The 13,868-nt window shown below is 45.7% G+C and overlaps 1 protein-coding gene across 1 annotated transcript in view; it reads right to left on the bottom strand.

The window, feature by feature from the left end:
- Positions 1-10,891: 10,891 nt before the first annotated feature.
- The window catches only part of ARPP21 (cAMP regulated phosphoprotein 21), a 155,919-nt gene continuing 152,942 nt past the window's right edge, over positions 10,892-13,868 (bottom strand). The window contains exons 20-21 of the mRNA XM_049629051.1: positions 12,791-12,939; positions 10,892-11,700 (exon numbers count right to left, since the gene is read on the bottom strand). Coding sequence (XP_049485008.1) covers positions 11,443-11,700; positions 12,791-12,939 — 407 coding nt within the window. The 3' untranslated portion in view covers positions 10,892-11,442. The remainder of the gene's footprint in view (positions 11,701-12,790; positions 12,940-13,868) is intronic.

Below are 13,868 nucleotides of genomic sequence, written 5' to 3' on the forward strand. Positions count from 1 at the left end.
GATGTCCCAGGGGATGTTGGTTCTGCACTGACACTTCAGAGTTCCCAGAGGTGGTCCCTCCCCAGCGTTGTTTAAAAGACACTGTGGAAGCCCTATTCCCCCTTGGCAGATGCCTTTTCTTCCTCCTGGCTGGTAGGCTGGTAACTAGTAAATCCCTACATAGACCGACAGGACTATTGGTGGGCCTGGTGAATAAGGGAGGTTAAAAGAGGAGGGAACAGCAGTAATTAGAGAACGTGTACCAGCAAAACCCAGAGGAATGTTTCAGAGGTTAGATTTTTGAGGGTGCTGACCATGGGAGCTAGAAAGTAAGACTTTCTCGGGACATGGGGTTGAACATTCTGGCAGGGACCTGGGGGAATGGCTTTCAAGGTCCTGAATAAAGCGATGCTCAGCCCTGAGAGGAGTAGGAAATCCTAAGAGGATGGTGAGGGACACGACCAGGGTGGGGGAGGTGGGCTTGCTGGGTGGATATGTTCTGAAAAGTCAGAAGATGTGCTAGAAGTTGACCTTTCATAGGAGGGCGGGAGGACCCGTGAGTCCGCAGGATCGTCAGGGACTTGCTGGTAAGGACACCAGCATCACCAAGATCTGTGGTGGCCTGCTCGGAATGCCAGGCTGATGGCAGGAGAGGTGTTCACAGGGCTGGGCACGCTAATATCCACAGGCATGGTGGCACCCCAAAAGTGACAGTATTAGGAGGTTATACTCAGCCACCATAAGCTAAGGGCCACAGTTACTACAATGACAAGCAAATGTGGGGAAGCATTTTGAAATGAAACAGACAAGCAGGCAACATCCACCACCAAAAGGACAAGAGTTGGAGGAGTAGAAGAGTGAAAGTGGTTGTTCTAATAAAAAGTTATTTCGGGGGGTGGGGGGTTGGTGCCTGGGTGGCTCAGTTCATTCCGCACTTACAGCCTGAAGCCCGCTTGAGATTCTCTCTTCCCTCTCTCTCTGCCCCTCCCCTGCTTGTGCTCTCTCTGTCTCTCTCTCTCAAAAATAAATAAACTAAAACAAGTTATTTTTGTAATGTTATTTAAAAAAAATAAATTATAAAGGAGGACTAGGTTTTTGCAATGCCCACCCCTCCTCCCCCCAAATTCTATCTGTCCTTGAAAGCTCAGTGCTTTCGACCCATGGCCTTGGGTAGGCCCTTTTTTAACACTCAGAGAACTACTCTAAACACTCTCATAGTCCTGAATAACCTATATGGAATTATATCTTAAGATCACGACCTAGGCCTTCTACATAGGTCTTAAGTGTCTCTTAGATATATCAGGGATTTCAAAGTCATCTACTCCAAATCTCCCAGTGGTCAACAGAGCCACTGGGAGATCCTGCCAAACAGATGAGATCCTGAAATCTTATTCTCCACTACCCACCCCACTTCCTGGACATGAGTTCCCCAAACTTCACCAGTGATCAGACCACGGACGAATATGGCGCCACAATGGATGCTGTAGTCATGGACACAGGGACAGCGCTCCCAGCAGTGACAGAGCCTCGGACAGACTTCCTGTCTGAAGCCTTTCCTTGTCCTTACGTTTGTCAAGTGAAGGAGAAGTCCTATGTCTCTATTTTGGAGACTAGTAAATAAAGTTTCACAGATTGAATAATTTGAGGAGAGAAGATGGACCCCACAGTCAGGAAGAGGGTGTTTCAGTGCAGTTATGTGGAGCTTCATGAAAACAGCATAGAGAGAGGGAACTCTATTTTGTCTTAGTAGGGAATCAGAGAGCTAAAGGAAAAGTGTCCACAGAAGAAATGTTTGAGGAAACGAAGGCTCGTCCAATGTCATCCACGTATTATACATTAGGACCCGAGCTCTGGTCTTCTTTACCCAAAGCCCGATTGTGTTTTATGAAACAGGACAACTGCAGGACAGATGTGGACCACAACAGACGACATAGCCTGAAGTTTGGCTGTAGTTTGAGACCTGCAGGCTTTGGGTGTGTTATGGGTTAAACTGGGTCCCCCAGAAAGATACGCTCAAGTCCTAATTCCCAGGACCTGTGAGTGTGACCTTATTTGGAAATAGGGTCTTTGTGGATGTAATCAAGTTACGAGGAGATAGTTGATGGGCCTTAACTTCCTCTTTGAGCGTCCTTAGGAGGGGAGAAAAGACACAGACACCGAGACGGGGACATAGATAACAGACACACAGCCACGTGAAGAAGACAGAGGCAGAGATCGGAGCTATGCTACCACATCCCAAGGGTCCTCTGGGGATACTGGAACCTGAAAGAACTAGGGAAGCATTTTCCCTGAGAGCCTCTGGAGGAAACGTGATCCTACCAATACCTTGGTTTTGGACTTCTGGCCTCCAAAACTGTGCAGGAAAATATTTTCGTTGTTTGAAGCTACCCCGCCGTGGCATTTTGTTGTAAGGGAGACGAGAAAAATAAGACAGAACTTGAGGACAAAGGAGAAAAAAAAAGAAGTGTGCATGCTTCCAATGCCTGGAGGCATTGCTGGGTCCTCCTTCCGTATAAAGGTGAGCCCATCCTCGGGCAGTCACCGTGCCTGTCCATCACGACAGGTCGTGTGTTGCTCACACAGGCATGTTGAATGAGGCTGGATGGAGGCACTGTTTTTTGGGATTGTCCCAAGGGGGGGCCCAATATAAATGAGGATGAGGCACAGTCTAGGTGTAGCGTGCCCTGATGGAGGCTGAGTGGCAGGTGTATAAGACCCTTTGCCTGAATCAGTGTGGGACAGCAAGGCCAGAAAAGCAGATTCCAGTGGTAGATTCTTCCAGGAGGACACTCTCAGGGAGTGTGAGAGAGATTTTTAAGCGTCCACAAAAATGTGTCGGTTTCCGGAAAGTACCTTAGTAGTGAGAACTTTAGGGAATTTTCCAGGCCAGTGCGTCCTGTTCGCTCAGAATTACACACAAAGGTGCACTGAAAACTCTGGCTTAACATCTGTACGCGCACAGCGTTCAGCCAGGATGGATTTTGCACTTCTGTTCACAAATGAAGGCTGTGAAAACGTGAGAGAGACGAAGAGGCTTTGCACAAATCCTGGTGAGTGTGTGTGTGTTGGGGCGGCGGGGCCTGGGGGCGGGGTTGCTGGGATTCAAATGCAAGGCTTCTGACGTCATGTAAAAGATGCTTTCTATACCTTACACCTGCTGGTATGGCAACAGGTCGGTGGGAAAGAATAATTATGTCCTGCATCCTTGGGCCAAGTAATATTGACTCATTAACAGCCAATCGATCAATCAATTTGAACAAATCAATCAGTTAGTGTCTTGAAGGCTTGAATAGGATGGGATCCATATATAGACAGACGGATAGATGATAGACAATAGATGTGGATACGTGCGTGGTGGGAGGTGTGGGTGTCGAGAAATATCCTCAGACGCTGTCTGGCACAGCATAGACTGTGAACAACGGAAGCCCCTGTGTTTCCCTTACAGCTTTACCTTTTTCCGTAGTTTTACGTCTTTCCATAAAGGAAGACAGAATATAGACATCACAGTCCTCCGGTACAATGCGGATCCTTCCATGATGGAAAGGAAGCTAACCGAGCCTAGAAATCTCCAGTGAACATGACACGCAGGCAGAGTAAAGCAATAAATCATCAAATGATCTGCCAGCGGATTCAGCCGCAAGTGTGTTTATCTACTCCCTTTTAAACAACTCTTTTAATGGCATCTCGCCGTTTCCCCCTTAGGAAATTATTTCATTGTATAATTGCCCTCGCTTCGAGTGAGATTTTCTTAATGTCCAATTTAAACGGCTGCTTTTTTTCCCGTCTCAAGTCATTGCTCTCTATTACGTGACTATTAGGCACCTTAAGTAGTGCCTCTCTCTTTTGAAAAGGATGAAATTGGCTTGTACGTTTCGTTTAGAAACGTGACCTCATTCTTGTAGATCAAAAAATGTAAAGCACTCGAAGAAGACAGGCGAGCTTCCTGTTTCTTGGGAAAATGGGTGATGTTCCTGCTGGTGAGTTTTTCTCCAGCTTAGAAACAATTCGTGGGGCTGATCCAATGAGTCAGATGGCACCAGACGCGTGGTGTTTCTTCCGGGGTCCCTGTTACGGAAAGGTAAACACACTCATTTCTTCACGGAAATGTGAACCCCACAGGAGCGGAGATATTTTGCAGAGGAGGAGAACACAATTGCACGGACAGAGGTGCTTACTGACTTCCTTGCTCAAGAACACGGGGGAATCAGCCGCAGACTCCTGTGCAAAAGAGACAGAACCACAAGAATTGGGGGGGGGGGGCAGTTGCTCTCACAATCATGTTTTCTCAGGCCATTCATTTTTAAAAAAATTTTTTTACTGTTTATTTATTTTTTGAAAGAGAGAGAGAGAGAGAGAGAGCAAGCATGAGTGGGAGAGAGGCAAATAGAGAGGGAGACAGAATCCGAAGTGGGCTCCAGGCTCCGAGCTGTCAGCACAGAGCCCGACGCGAGGCTCGAACCCAAGAACCTCGAGATCATGACCCGAGCCACCCAGGCATCCCTCGGGCCATGTTTATTGGGGTGCCAGATGTTTAGCAAAACACAGGATTCAAATTTCGCACACACAAAATAGCTGCCTTATTTTGATTCTGAATTCCAGGACCTTTATATTTCTATGCCTCACCTTCTCCTCCCAGCCCCGCACGCCCCCACCCTCCAGACCCTGACGGAGTGAGGCCTTGAGCATTCTTAAACGTGACTCTCCTCCAACAGGATGCTACCCCGCTGCGTGGGTCGGTCTGGGACTGCGTATCATCTGCACGTGGCCCCGCTGGGTTTGCTTCTTGATGGCCCATCAAATCCGGTTTCGGGGTTCACCCCTATTCAGAGTCATGTCTCCTCCTGTTTGCTCAATATCTGACCTCTCCTGACGCCTTCTATGCCAACGCTGACAGCAGAATGGATTAAGGCAGTAAAACAAAACCAATCAAATCGCGAACACAAACAGCAAAGCCTTCCCTGAGCTTCCGCAGCCAGGGAGTTGGTTAATATTGTCTTAGAGAATGCAGCCTCGTGCTCACTAGGGGCATCAGTTCCCTGTCAGGACATCAATCAGGAAATGATTGTCTGCTACCGAAGAATGTCAGATGCCTGCCACTCCCACTGTGCCCGCAGCGCCGAAGAATCCGGAGAATCCAGCTTTGGCCGCTGGTGACACAGAACAGCCGCGAGCCCTTTTTTAGAGGAGATTGGAGGTTAAGATACCCCACAGAGAGCCGATGATAAAGATTTGAACTTGAAACAAACACTGATGCTGAGAACTATGGGAAAATAATCTCCAGGCCCTAATGAGAACAACTTCCTTAGAAAAGAGGCTTTTGGGTAAAACGACATGGCAAGAAGCACAGAGTTTTGGTTTTGTGTAGAAGTGTCATCCGTAAGGGTACAGAAGTTTTGTTTTCCCCTGAGCTATAAAGGAAAAGTGTTCTCACCATTTATTTATTTATTTATTTATTTAAGTTTATTTGTTTATTTTGAGAGGTGTGTGTGTGTGCAAGCAGGGGAGGGGCAGAGAGAGAGAGAGAGAGAGGGAGGGAGAGACAGAATCTGAAACTGGCTCTGGGCAGTCAGCATAGAGCCCAACACGGGGCTCTGTCTCACGAACCGTGCGATCATGACCTGAGCCAAAATCAGGAGTTGGATGCTTAACTGACGGAGCCACCCAGGTGCCCCCTCACCATTTATTAAAAAAAAAAAAAAAAAAAAAAAAAAATATATATATATATATATATAGTTTATTTATTTTTGCAAAGAGACAGTGTGAGCGGGGAGGGGCAGAGGGAGAGGGAGACACAGAGTCCGAAGCGGGCTCCAGTCTCCGAGCCGTCAGCACAGAGCCCGACGTGGGGCTCGGACCCGTGAACCGAGAGATCGTGACCTGAGCCGCAGTCGGACGCTCAACCGACTGAGCCGCCCGGGACCTCCCTCACCATTTATTTACACAAGGGGAACGGGACGTTGGTCTGCGATTTCACTGTGTGTTGGGTACGGGTACTGAATACTTGGTAGCCCTCCCACGTTGTCCCCTGTGCTCACTTGCCTTCCTTCACCCTGACGGGGGACGCTGACTGTGCCCTGCGATCGTAAGACACGGCACTTACGTGCGCAAGTTCCCGTCCTAGAGGGAGGCATCAGACCTAAACAGCTGGGAAGACTGGCCGTCCGTGCGACAGAGCTGCTCGGGGCTAAGAGCCAGGACTCATTTCCGACATCTCCCAACGAGGCGGATGGTAGCCGTAGTTCAACGACAAACCTCGACTCTCCTCGTGTTCATCTCGGCTTTTGAAAGAAGAGCCTTTTCAGGTCTAGCCCGTCCTCCTTTTTGAGGCCCGTGCTCCCTTAGGAACCATGGCTGGATCTTAGCATCTTTGATAAGATCTTCTCTATCTTTGACTCAGAAAGCCTCACGGGCCCCTGGGGACCTGTTAACTCTGCCTGGCTGTCAAGGTCCTGCCAACCAGGCCCACGGCACACCTGTAAGTCCTCCTCCCGTCCTCTTTTTCCATCTAGCTGCCTCCCACCCCAACCAGCCTGGATGAGAAAGGCCACACGTTTCTGTTCCTTTCTTTTGCTTTCAGGCATTTCTCTCCGCTGGGGTTGTGATCCACCCACATCATGTGTGCGTGCCCACATTCTGTCTAACCGGCGCAGCCCAGGTCAAAAGCCTCTTCAAACGTCAGCCATAAGTCATCTGCTTCTTCTCAAAACTCCTGTATTTTATGTCTATTTATTTATTTTGAGAGAGAGAGAGAGGGAGGGAGAGAACGCATGTGAGCAGGGGAGGGGCAGAGAGAGAGAGAAAGAGAGAGGGAGAGAGAATCCCAAGCAGGCTCCACATTCATCACGAGCCCGACACAAGGTTGGAGCTCACGAACCTTGACCTGAGCCAGAATCAAGACTCGGATGCTTTACCAACAAAGCCATCCAGGCAGCCCTAAAATCCCATTTTTACATGAGGGCTAGATTTCTAGTCATTGATATGCTGGTATATAATTTAGTCTGAAAACTCGTAAACTTCCTCAAGGCAGGGCCTCCGTGGCCTGGCACAACATCTTGAAATCAGTAAGTACCTGATAAAAGCTGGCTGAATAAAAAAAAAAAATGCGTAAGTCACTCTTGTTTTCTTTCACACTCACAGAGAGGTGTGCAAGATCATTGGAGATAACTACATCTATACATCTATATGGTCACTATAATTTTAGATATAAACATAAATATAAATTCGTTCAGCATTAAGAATTCAAAAAAAAAAAAAAAACTAGCCCAGAAATATCGGCAACACGGCATTACCTTCTGGGCTCACACTTGTGGAGGAAAAAAAGACACACTAGAGCAGTTACCAACAGAAGTCATACTGGGAACTAGGATTGGATATTACGTGTTGGTATATAATGTAGTTTCTATAGAGATAAAAGAACTGTGTTTGTATTCCTTTTTAGGGGTCTGTAATAAAATGTTTCATATATATGTTCCTGGGGCGCCTGGGTGGCTCCGTCGGTTAAGCGTCCGACTTCGGCTCAGGTCATGATCTTGCGGTTCGTGAGTTCGAGCCCCGCGTCGGGCTCTGTGCTGATGGCTCGGAGCCTGGAGCCTGCTTCGGATTCTGTGTCTCCCCTTCTTTATATACCTTTCCCCCACTGGTGCTCTGTCTCTCTCTCTCAAAAATAAATAAACATTAAAAAAGTTTTTTTTTAACATATGTTCCTCATAATACTATTCGTTTGACACAGTGTGTGAAAAGAAAGGTATTGTGTTCAACCAGGCGTGAGAAACCATGCAAAGTACCCCTCCTGCTTGGAAACTCGTAATCTAAAGTGATATGGTAAGGGTTCCAGAAACCAGACTCTTTCAAAGGATCGCTCGAACTTCATTAACCTTGCTTCCCAACTATTATTATCCTTGGAACAGGCTTTTGCAGATAACAACTATTCGTAGCCCAAGGAAAGGGTCTCCCATGGAAAATATTTTAAGAAAACTACTGTTCTAGGGTATTACTTGGGAACAGAACCCAAACGATTTGCGTTGACTCTGCCCTTAGGGCAAGGTATTTGCAATGCTTTCTTTTTGGTCTGTAAGTGATCAAGTCACCCGTAAGGACGGTGGCAGGGTACGGGAGAGGGGTGGGCCTCACCTCTGTGACCGGTGCGTACCTGTCAGCCCAGAATACAGGCGACGGGAGGGTGGGGGCTGAAAACATCCCACCACACTCTCGCTGCTGGCAAACGTCGACGCGGAGTCCGAAAGCGCCTTTGTTGGGTCTCAGAGCCATTTCTTCTGCGATGTTCTTCCTTCCGCGATTGTATCTGCTTCCTACTTCAAATCTCTCTTCTAAAACTGCTCCGGCTCATGTGGACCCCACTTATTTTCATGATGATGATTTATAACTTTATTTGAAATCCTCCAACCGTACTCCTAAGTAATTGCATCATTCCATTTCCATAATGTTCTAGAACACACTCTCCTTTCCCACCCCACATCCTGTGAAACTATATTAAAACAATAAAATAATTATGGCTGAAATTCATTGGCATCCTACTGAACATTTAGTGCCAACTATCGCAGAATAACTAAGTGTATGATAAAACTTACAAGAATAAGTCTAAGTGCTTTAAATTTATTTGTCCTCATTTGGAATGGTGCCATGTAATTAGGATATAATCAAGTATGCAGTAAAAGTTTGCTGAATAAATGAATGCATAAGTCACTCTTCTTCTCATGGACACCCACGTAGAGGACAGGGACAAATGTATCTATTTATCTATCTCGTTACATGTATATACAAATATATATATATATATACACATATATATACACAAATATATCTATATATAAATATATAATCATGTCTCTCTACATAAGCTTATGAGCTGAATAATATATCATTACGAAATGCAATTGTGATAAAATTATTAACCAACATGAAAAACTGCAATGTTCTGGTGATAAATTCTGGAAATGCTTCCCTGATGAAAACCAGGTCCAGTAACGTAGTATAAAAGACAGTAAGCATAACGTAAGATTCGGAATAATGTAATGCTGGGCGTCTATATTTAGGATTCATCAATTCTTTAGCGAAGAAGGCTCAGCCTGAAACAGTATACAAAGGGCTTTATGCAGGAAAAGTCAAATGTCTAAGTAGGAAGGAGTGTGGCATGTTTGGGGGGAGGGCAGCCCAAGAGAGAGAAGGCCTGTCTTTACCACAAGCATGATGTTGGTTTCAAATCCACGGGAAAGAAGGCTCGGTCATGCTAAGAATCATTAAAGAAAAGATGAAAATGTCTCAGATTTCCATGAAAAGAAGATAAACCTTCAGACTCGTATTTGGATACTTGATCTGGTATCACCTCCAAGATGAGAAAGCTAAATGGAGAATGTATTTCTAAAGGGAATCTCTGTTGGTCAGGCCCCCTCCTTCCATTAGGGGAAGGTATTAATTAGGCAAACACATCGCTCCCTCTCAGACCAGCGGTTGGTTTAATAGCGACTCAGCCTGTTGGTTTAATGACTCAATAAAAAAAATGCAACATCCTCTTTTTATAACGTTTTTCACGTGTAAGCCTTCTTTACAACGAAGAGATCCAGGAGACTGAGATTTGGGTAAATGGGACAGACGTCACAGGGAATGACTCTTGATTTCGGCTCAGGCCATGATCTCATGGTTTACGGGCTCCAAGCTGTCAGCGTGGGATTCTCTCTCTCCCTCTCTCTCTGCCCCTCCCTCTCGCTCTCGCGCGCTCTCTCTCAACTAAATAAGTTAAAAAAACTTTTTAAAAAATTCTAGGTAGGCTTTTTGGTAATTTTTTTATATTTAAGTTTTAGTTAACGAGTGCACTATGGGTTTCAGGAGTAGAATTCACTGATTCATCACCCACAAACAACACCCAGTGCTCATCACAAGTGCCCTCCTTAGTACCCATCACCCATCTAGCCCATCTCCCCCCCACCTCCCTCCATCACCCCCCAGTTTGTTCTCTATCATTAAGAGTCCCTTGTGGTTTGTTTCCCTCCACTTTCCCAGGTAGAGTTTTTAACTACTAGCATAACTCGACCTCTAACTCATCAACATGAACATGGAAAGATCTAATGTAGAACAGGTGAAAATAGGAAAAACAGGGGGGATTATCCAGATATGCTCTCATTGGCAATACTGGTTTTTAGGCAGAGAGTATAAAAGAAATAACTATTAATCATTGTACTGTGATAGCAAAGTGAAAGCTGTGAGGTGATATTCCTCCAATAAATACGTCCCAGAAGGGCCAACGCTGATATTTGACGTTATTATTTTTCAAAGGTTGTCATAAATCAATCTTACCCGCAGAATCTACAGGGGATTAAATACACATTTTAGGATTAGATAGAAACAGGCTTCTTCTAAATGTTTTTCCCCCCGAATGTTCTAAGTCCTTGTGACTAAACTCTTGTTCTGTTTTACTTTCTTTTCAATTACTAGGATAAACATTAGCACCTTTTGCATTATTGACTTGCCCTCAAAACTAATGGCACTTTTCACTGTATGACCCAATGTCGCTGATAGAATCAGACCATGCCTCTTCTGATTTCCCTCTAAAGAAAGAAATCTTGCTTTCCAGGTAGCATGTGGAACTCAAAGAAGGTGGAATGGGGTTTGGTATGGCGTATCCCTAAAATTAAAATCAAGGTATACGTTTCAAAAATGTGAAGTCACTGAATGGACGAGGTGGAAGCCATCTTATTCCCAGGACCCCTGTCGTATCAGGACAAGAAAGTGCAATTGGTTAGGTGTTTGCCTACCACGTCTCCCAACGGGATGCCGATTCGTTCACAAATACCCGGAACACCTTTACCCTGCATGGTGCACGCAACAGTCTTCCAAGGGGGCAACGGTGACACATAAGCGAACACATATTGGAACAGAGAGTGAACCAAACTGGTGGTAAAAACATGACCTTCCTCCAGAAGGTCAAATAGTTTTATTTTGATTAAACACTACAATACAGTATATATCCATTAAAAAAAAAAAAAAAGAAAAGAAAACTCTATAGCGTATATAAATTATTCCTTCCATTCATCAATTCTTCTCTTTCCCGTTACAGCTTTGGTACGATGTGATTTCGGTATATGATCTTTCAATACTGTTAGCATCACAAACTCAACACAAAGTACAAAACTAATAATCCAAATGAGGGATATTATCATCTACACAGTGGTGTTCAGTGGTAGGAGAAAATCTTACCTTGATGAAATCATGTCACTAGCTAAGCTACAAAGGCGTACCTAGCAGACATGACAGAAATATGCACCATTGACCAGCTAATGTGTGTATCTGTCTTTGTGTGTGTGTGTGTGTGTGTGTGTTTACAGAATACCAGCAGCGATCGTTTGGGTGTTGAGTGAATACGTTAAGTCCTCAGCCAGCGTCCCAGCTTTGCTCATCTTGCCTCAGCGGCCACGAGCGATCTGGAGACACGTACCGCAGCCAGAGTGCTCAGAATTTGACCTGCCACCCGGTGTGGCTCACACTTGCACAGTTTGTCCTGCAGCTAGCTGACATCACGGGGACAGTGCTGGAGGGGCAGTGTGGACCGATCAGCCTCAGGTTGTTCTGAGGGGTCGGCGGTGTGACGTTACAGTAGACAGGCATTCCGGTGGCCTGGAGCGACCCTTGACCTGCCTGGTCAGGTAGCAAGAGTGGCTGTTGGTATGACTGCTGGGGAAGTCCTTGAGAGCCCTGGGTCATTGGCACCTGGAGGAAGACACAAGAGAGAGCCCTTCGTGAAGAGGTTGTGCCTGCGGGTCCGGTAAGCCACTGTGGTGTCACAAAACATACTCAAGCATCTGGGTGAGACCTAACTGGTCGCCTATCCCGGACGGACCTCTCGTCAGCTGTTTTACATCGGGCAAGTCACTTAGCGTCTCCGGTTCCCTGGACCATGGGCATCATGACACCTGCTCACAGGGCCCCTGAAAACCTTGCGGGGATGATGTACCGTGCGGGGACCCTCCAGGGACTACGGTTTGGATCTCCTGCTCTGGATTTCGCTCAGTGGGGAAAGCCGCATTCCCATTCTGGTTTTATGCAGACAAAGTGGTCTGGAATCATCTACAGCAACAGGGACCTACCTCACTCTTTAGAGAGCCATGGAGCTGGAGGGAGAAACTGATGAAATGTGAATAAGGATTGTCAGCTAGGAGGGCCGAGGACCAACTTTTTATTTTGCTTTGGCTTGCTTGTTTGTTCGTTTTAGGGCCAGACGTGGCTGGTGCGGCTAAATTTAATGATCGGAGCATTTCAATAACCCTTCAGAGTATTTCGGGACGTCAGTCCCAAAAGGGTGTGTGACATTTTTTAAATACCCGGGATGGGTTTAGTCAAGAAAATGCAGTTGGTAGGCCCTCTAAATGCCCTTTGAATAAATCTGAGCTGCCGTGTCTCCTTTAAATTAAAACTGTCGTGACATGAAATTTTGGAGGCTGTGTACTAAAAATGCATGGAAGCTTTTCATGAAGGCTTTTTCCCAACAGGCAAAATCTCAATGGACTATCCAAAGGTCTTCATGAATATCACTTTAGACTACAGCATCTTCTTCCGCGAATAGAAGTTTATAGAGTTTAAATACCTTTTTAGCAGGACATTCAGAAGCCACAGTAGTAAGAGAAGCATGCGTGTCCCGTTTTCTGCTCTTCTGCTAATCTTAATTCAAAGTCAGCCATCGACAGGAGCTGGGCACAGCACCCCCCACCCTGCTGACCATCCATTACGGGGCGGACTCACGGCCTCTACTTTGGCAAGCGCTACTTTATAAACCACGATTTTCCAAGCTGCTGATGTGCACCTGATAAGAAGACATTGTTGGGTAGGAGACCATCACGCCTTGCACCGGATTCCCCGGTTGGTTGCTCATCACGTTCTGACTCTGGGAAGGCTGCTGCACTCCTATGAGGCCTTGGAACCCCTGTTGACCAGACAGGACTGGCTGGTAACCTGCCAAGAAAAACCACCTTTTGAACAGGCTGTGCCAGCAAGAACACAAATGAGATTTCATGGGGGTAAAAGCACTTGTTCACAAAACCTTCAGACATCCCAATCTCCCCATCAGCGGGGTGTTGTCTAAATACTTATTTCCTAGGAATGCGTCTTGTTGCTCTAGGAGGAGACAAGAGTATGATGCCAAAAAAATTCACTGATATTTGCATCTTCGGGCAGAATGGTCCGGCGAACACGACGTGACAATGGTCAATTTTTTTTTACGGCACAAAGACAGGAACCTCTATTGGTATCACTGGACCTCTGATATCTGTGGTTTGCTTTGTTTCAATGATATTTGGAGTATTCGTAAATTATCAAGTGGTTTTTTTTTTCCTAATTAAATTGACTCATTCTCTTACTATCTCACCTTTCAGCACAAACTTATTTCACCCAGTGATCATCAAACTGCCTGTTAAATTTTTATTTTCCATGCCCTAGTGAACAAAATGATTCACTACTCTAATTCAATGTCCACTGCCATAGACAAAAGGCAGCAACTAGAGAAAGATACGGCATGCTTTTTATTCTGTTTCAACGCCGGCTCCCCAGAGAATATTCTGGTAAAGCACTCCAATAAGTGACCATGTACGTTAATAATACGGAATACAGCACTTAAAAAAAAATGTCTCTGTTGTGTCCTTGTGATGGGTCAGTTGTTTGGGTTTCTTTTCTTTTCTTTTTGAAGTGTATCACAATTTAAACCTTGCCATCATTTAAATCCCCACCACAAGTGGTTTCAAATGCATTCCCTTTCTTTTTTCAAGCTTTTATTTATTTATTTTGAGAGAGCAAGAGTGGGGGAGAGGCAGAAGAGAGAGAGAGAGGGAGAGAGAGAGGATCCCAAGCAGGCTCCATACTCTCAGCGCAGAGCCCGACGTGGGGCT

The sequence above is a fragment of the Panthera uncia genome, chromosome C2 (genome assembly GCF_023721935.1).
Source record: "Panthera uncia isolate 11264 chromosome C2, Puncia_PCG_1.0, whole genome shotgun sequence".
NCBI classification, from domain to species: domain Eukaryota; kingdom Metazoa; phylum Chordata; class Mammalia; order Carnivora; family Felidae; genus Panthera; species Panthera uncia.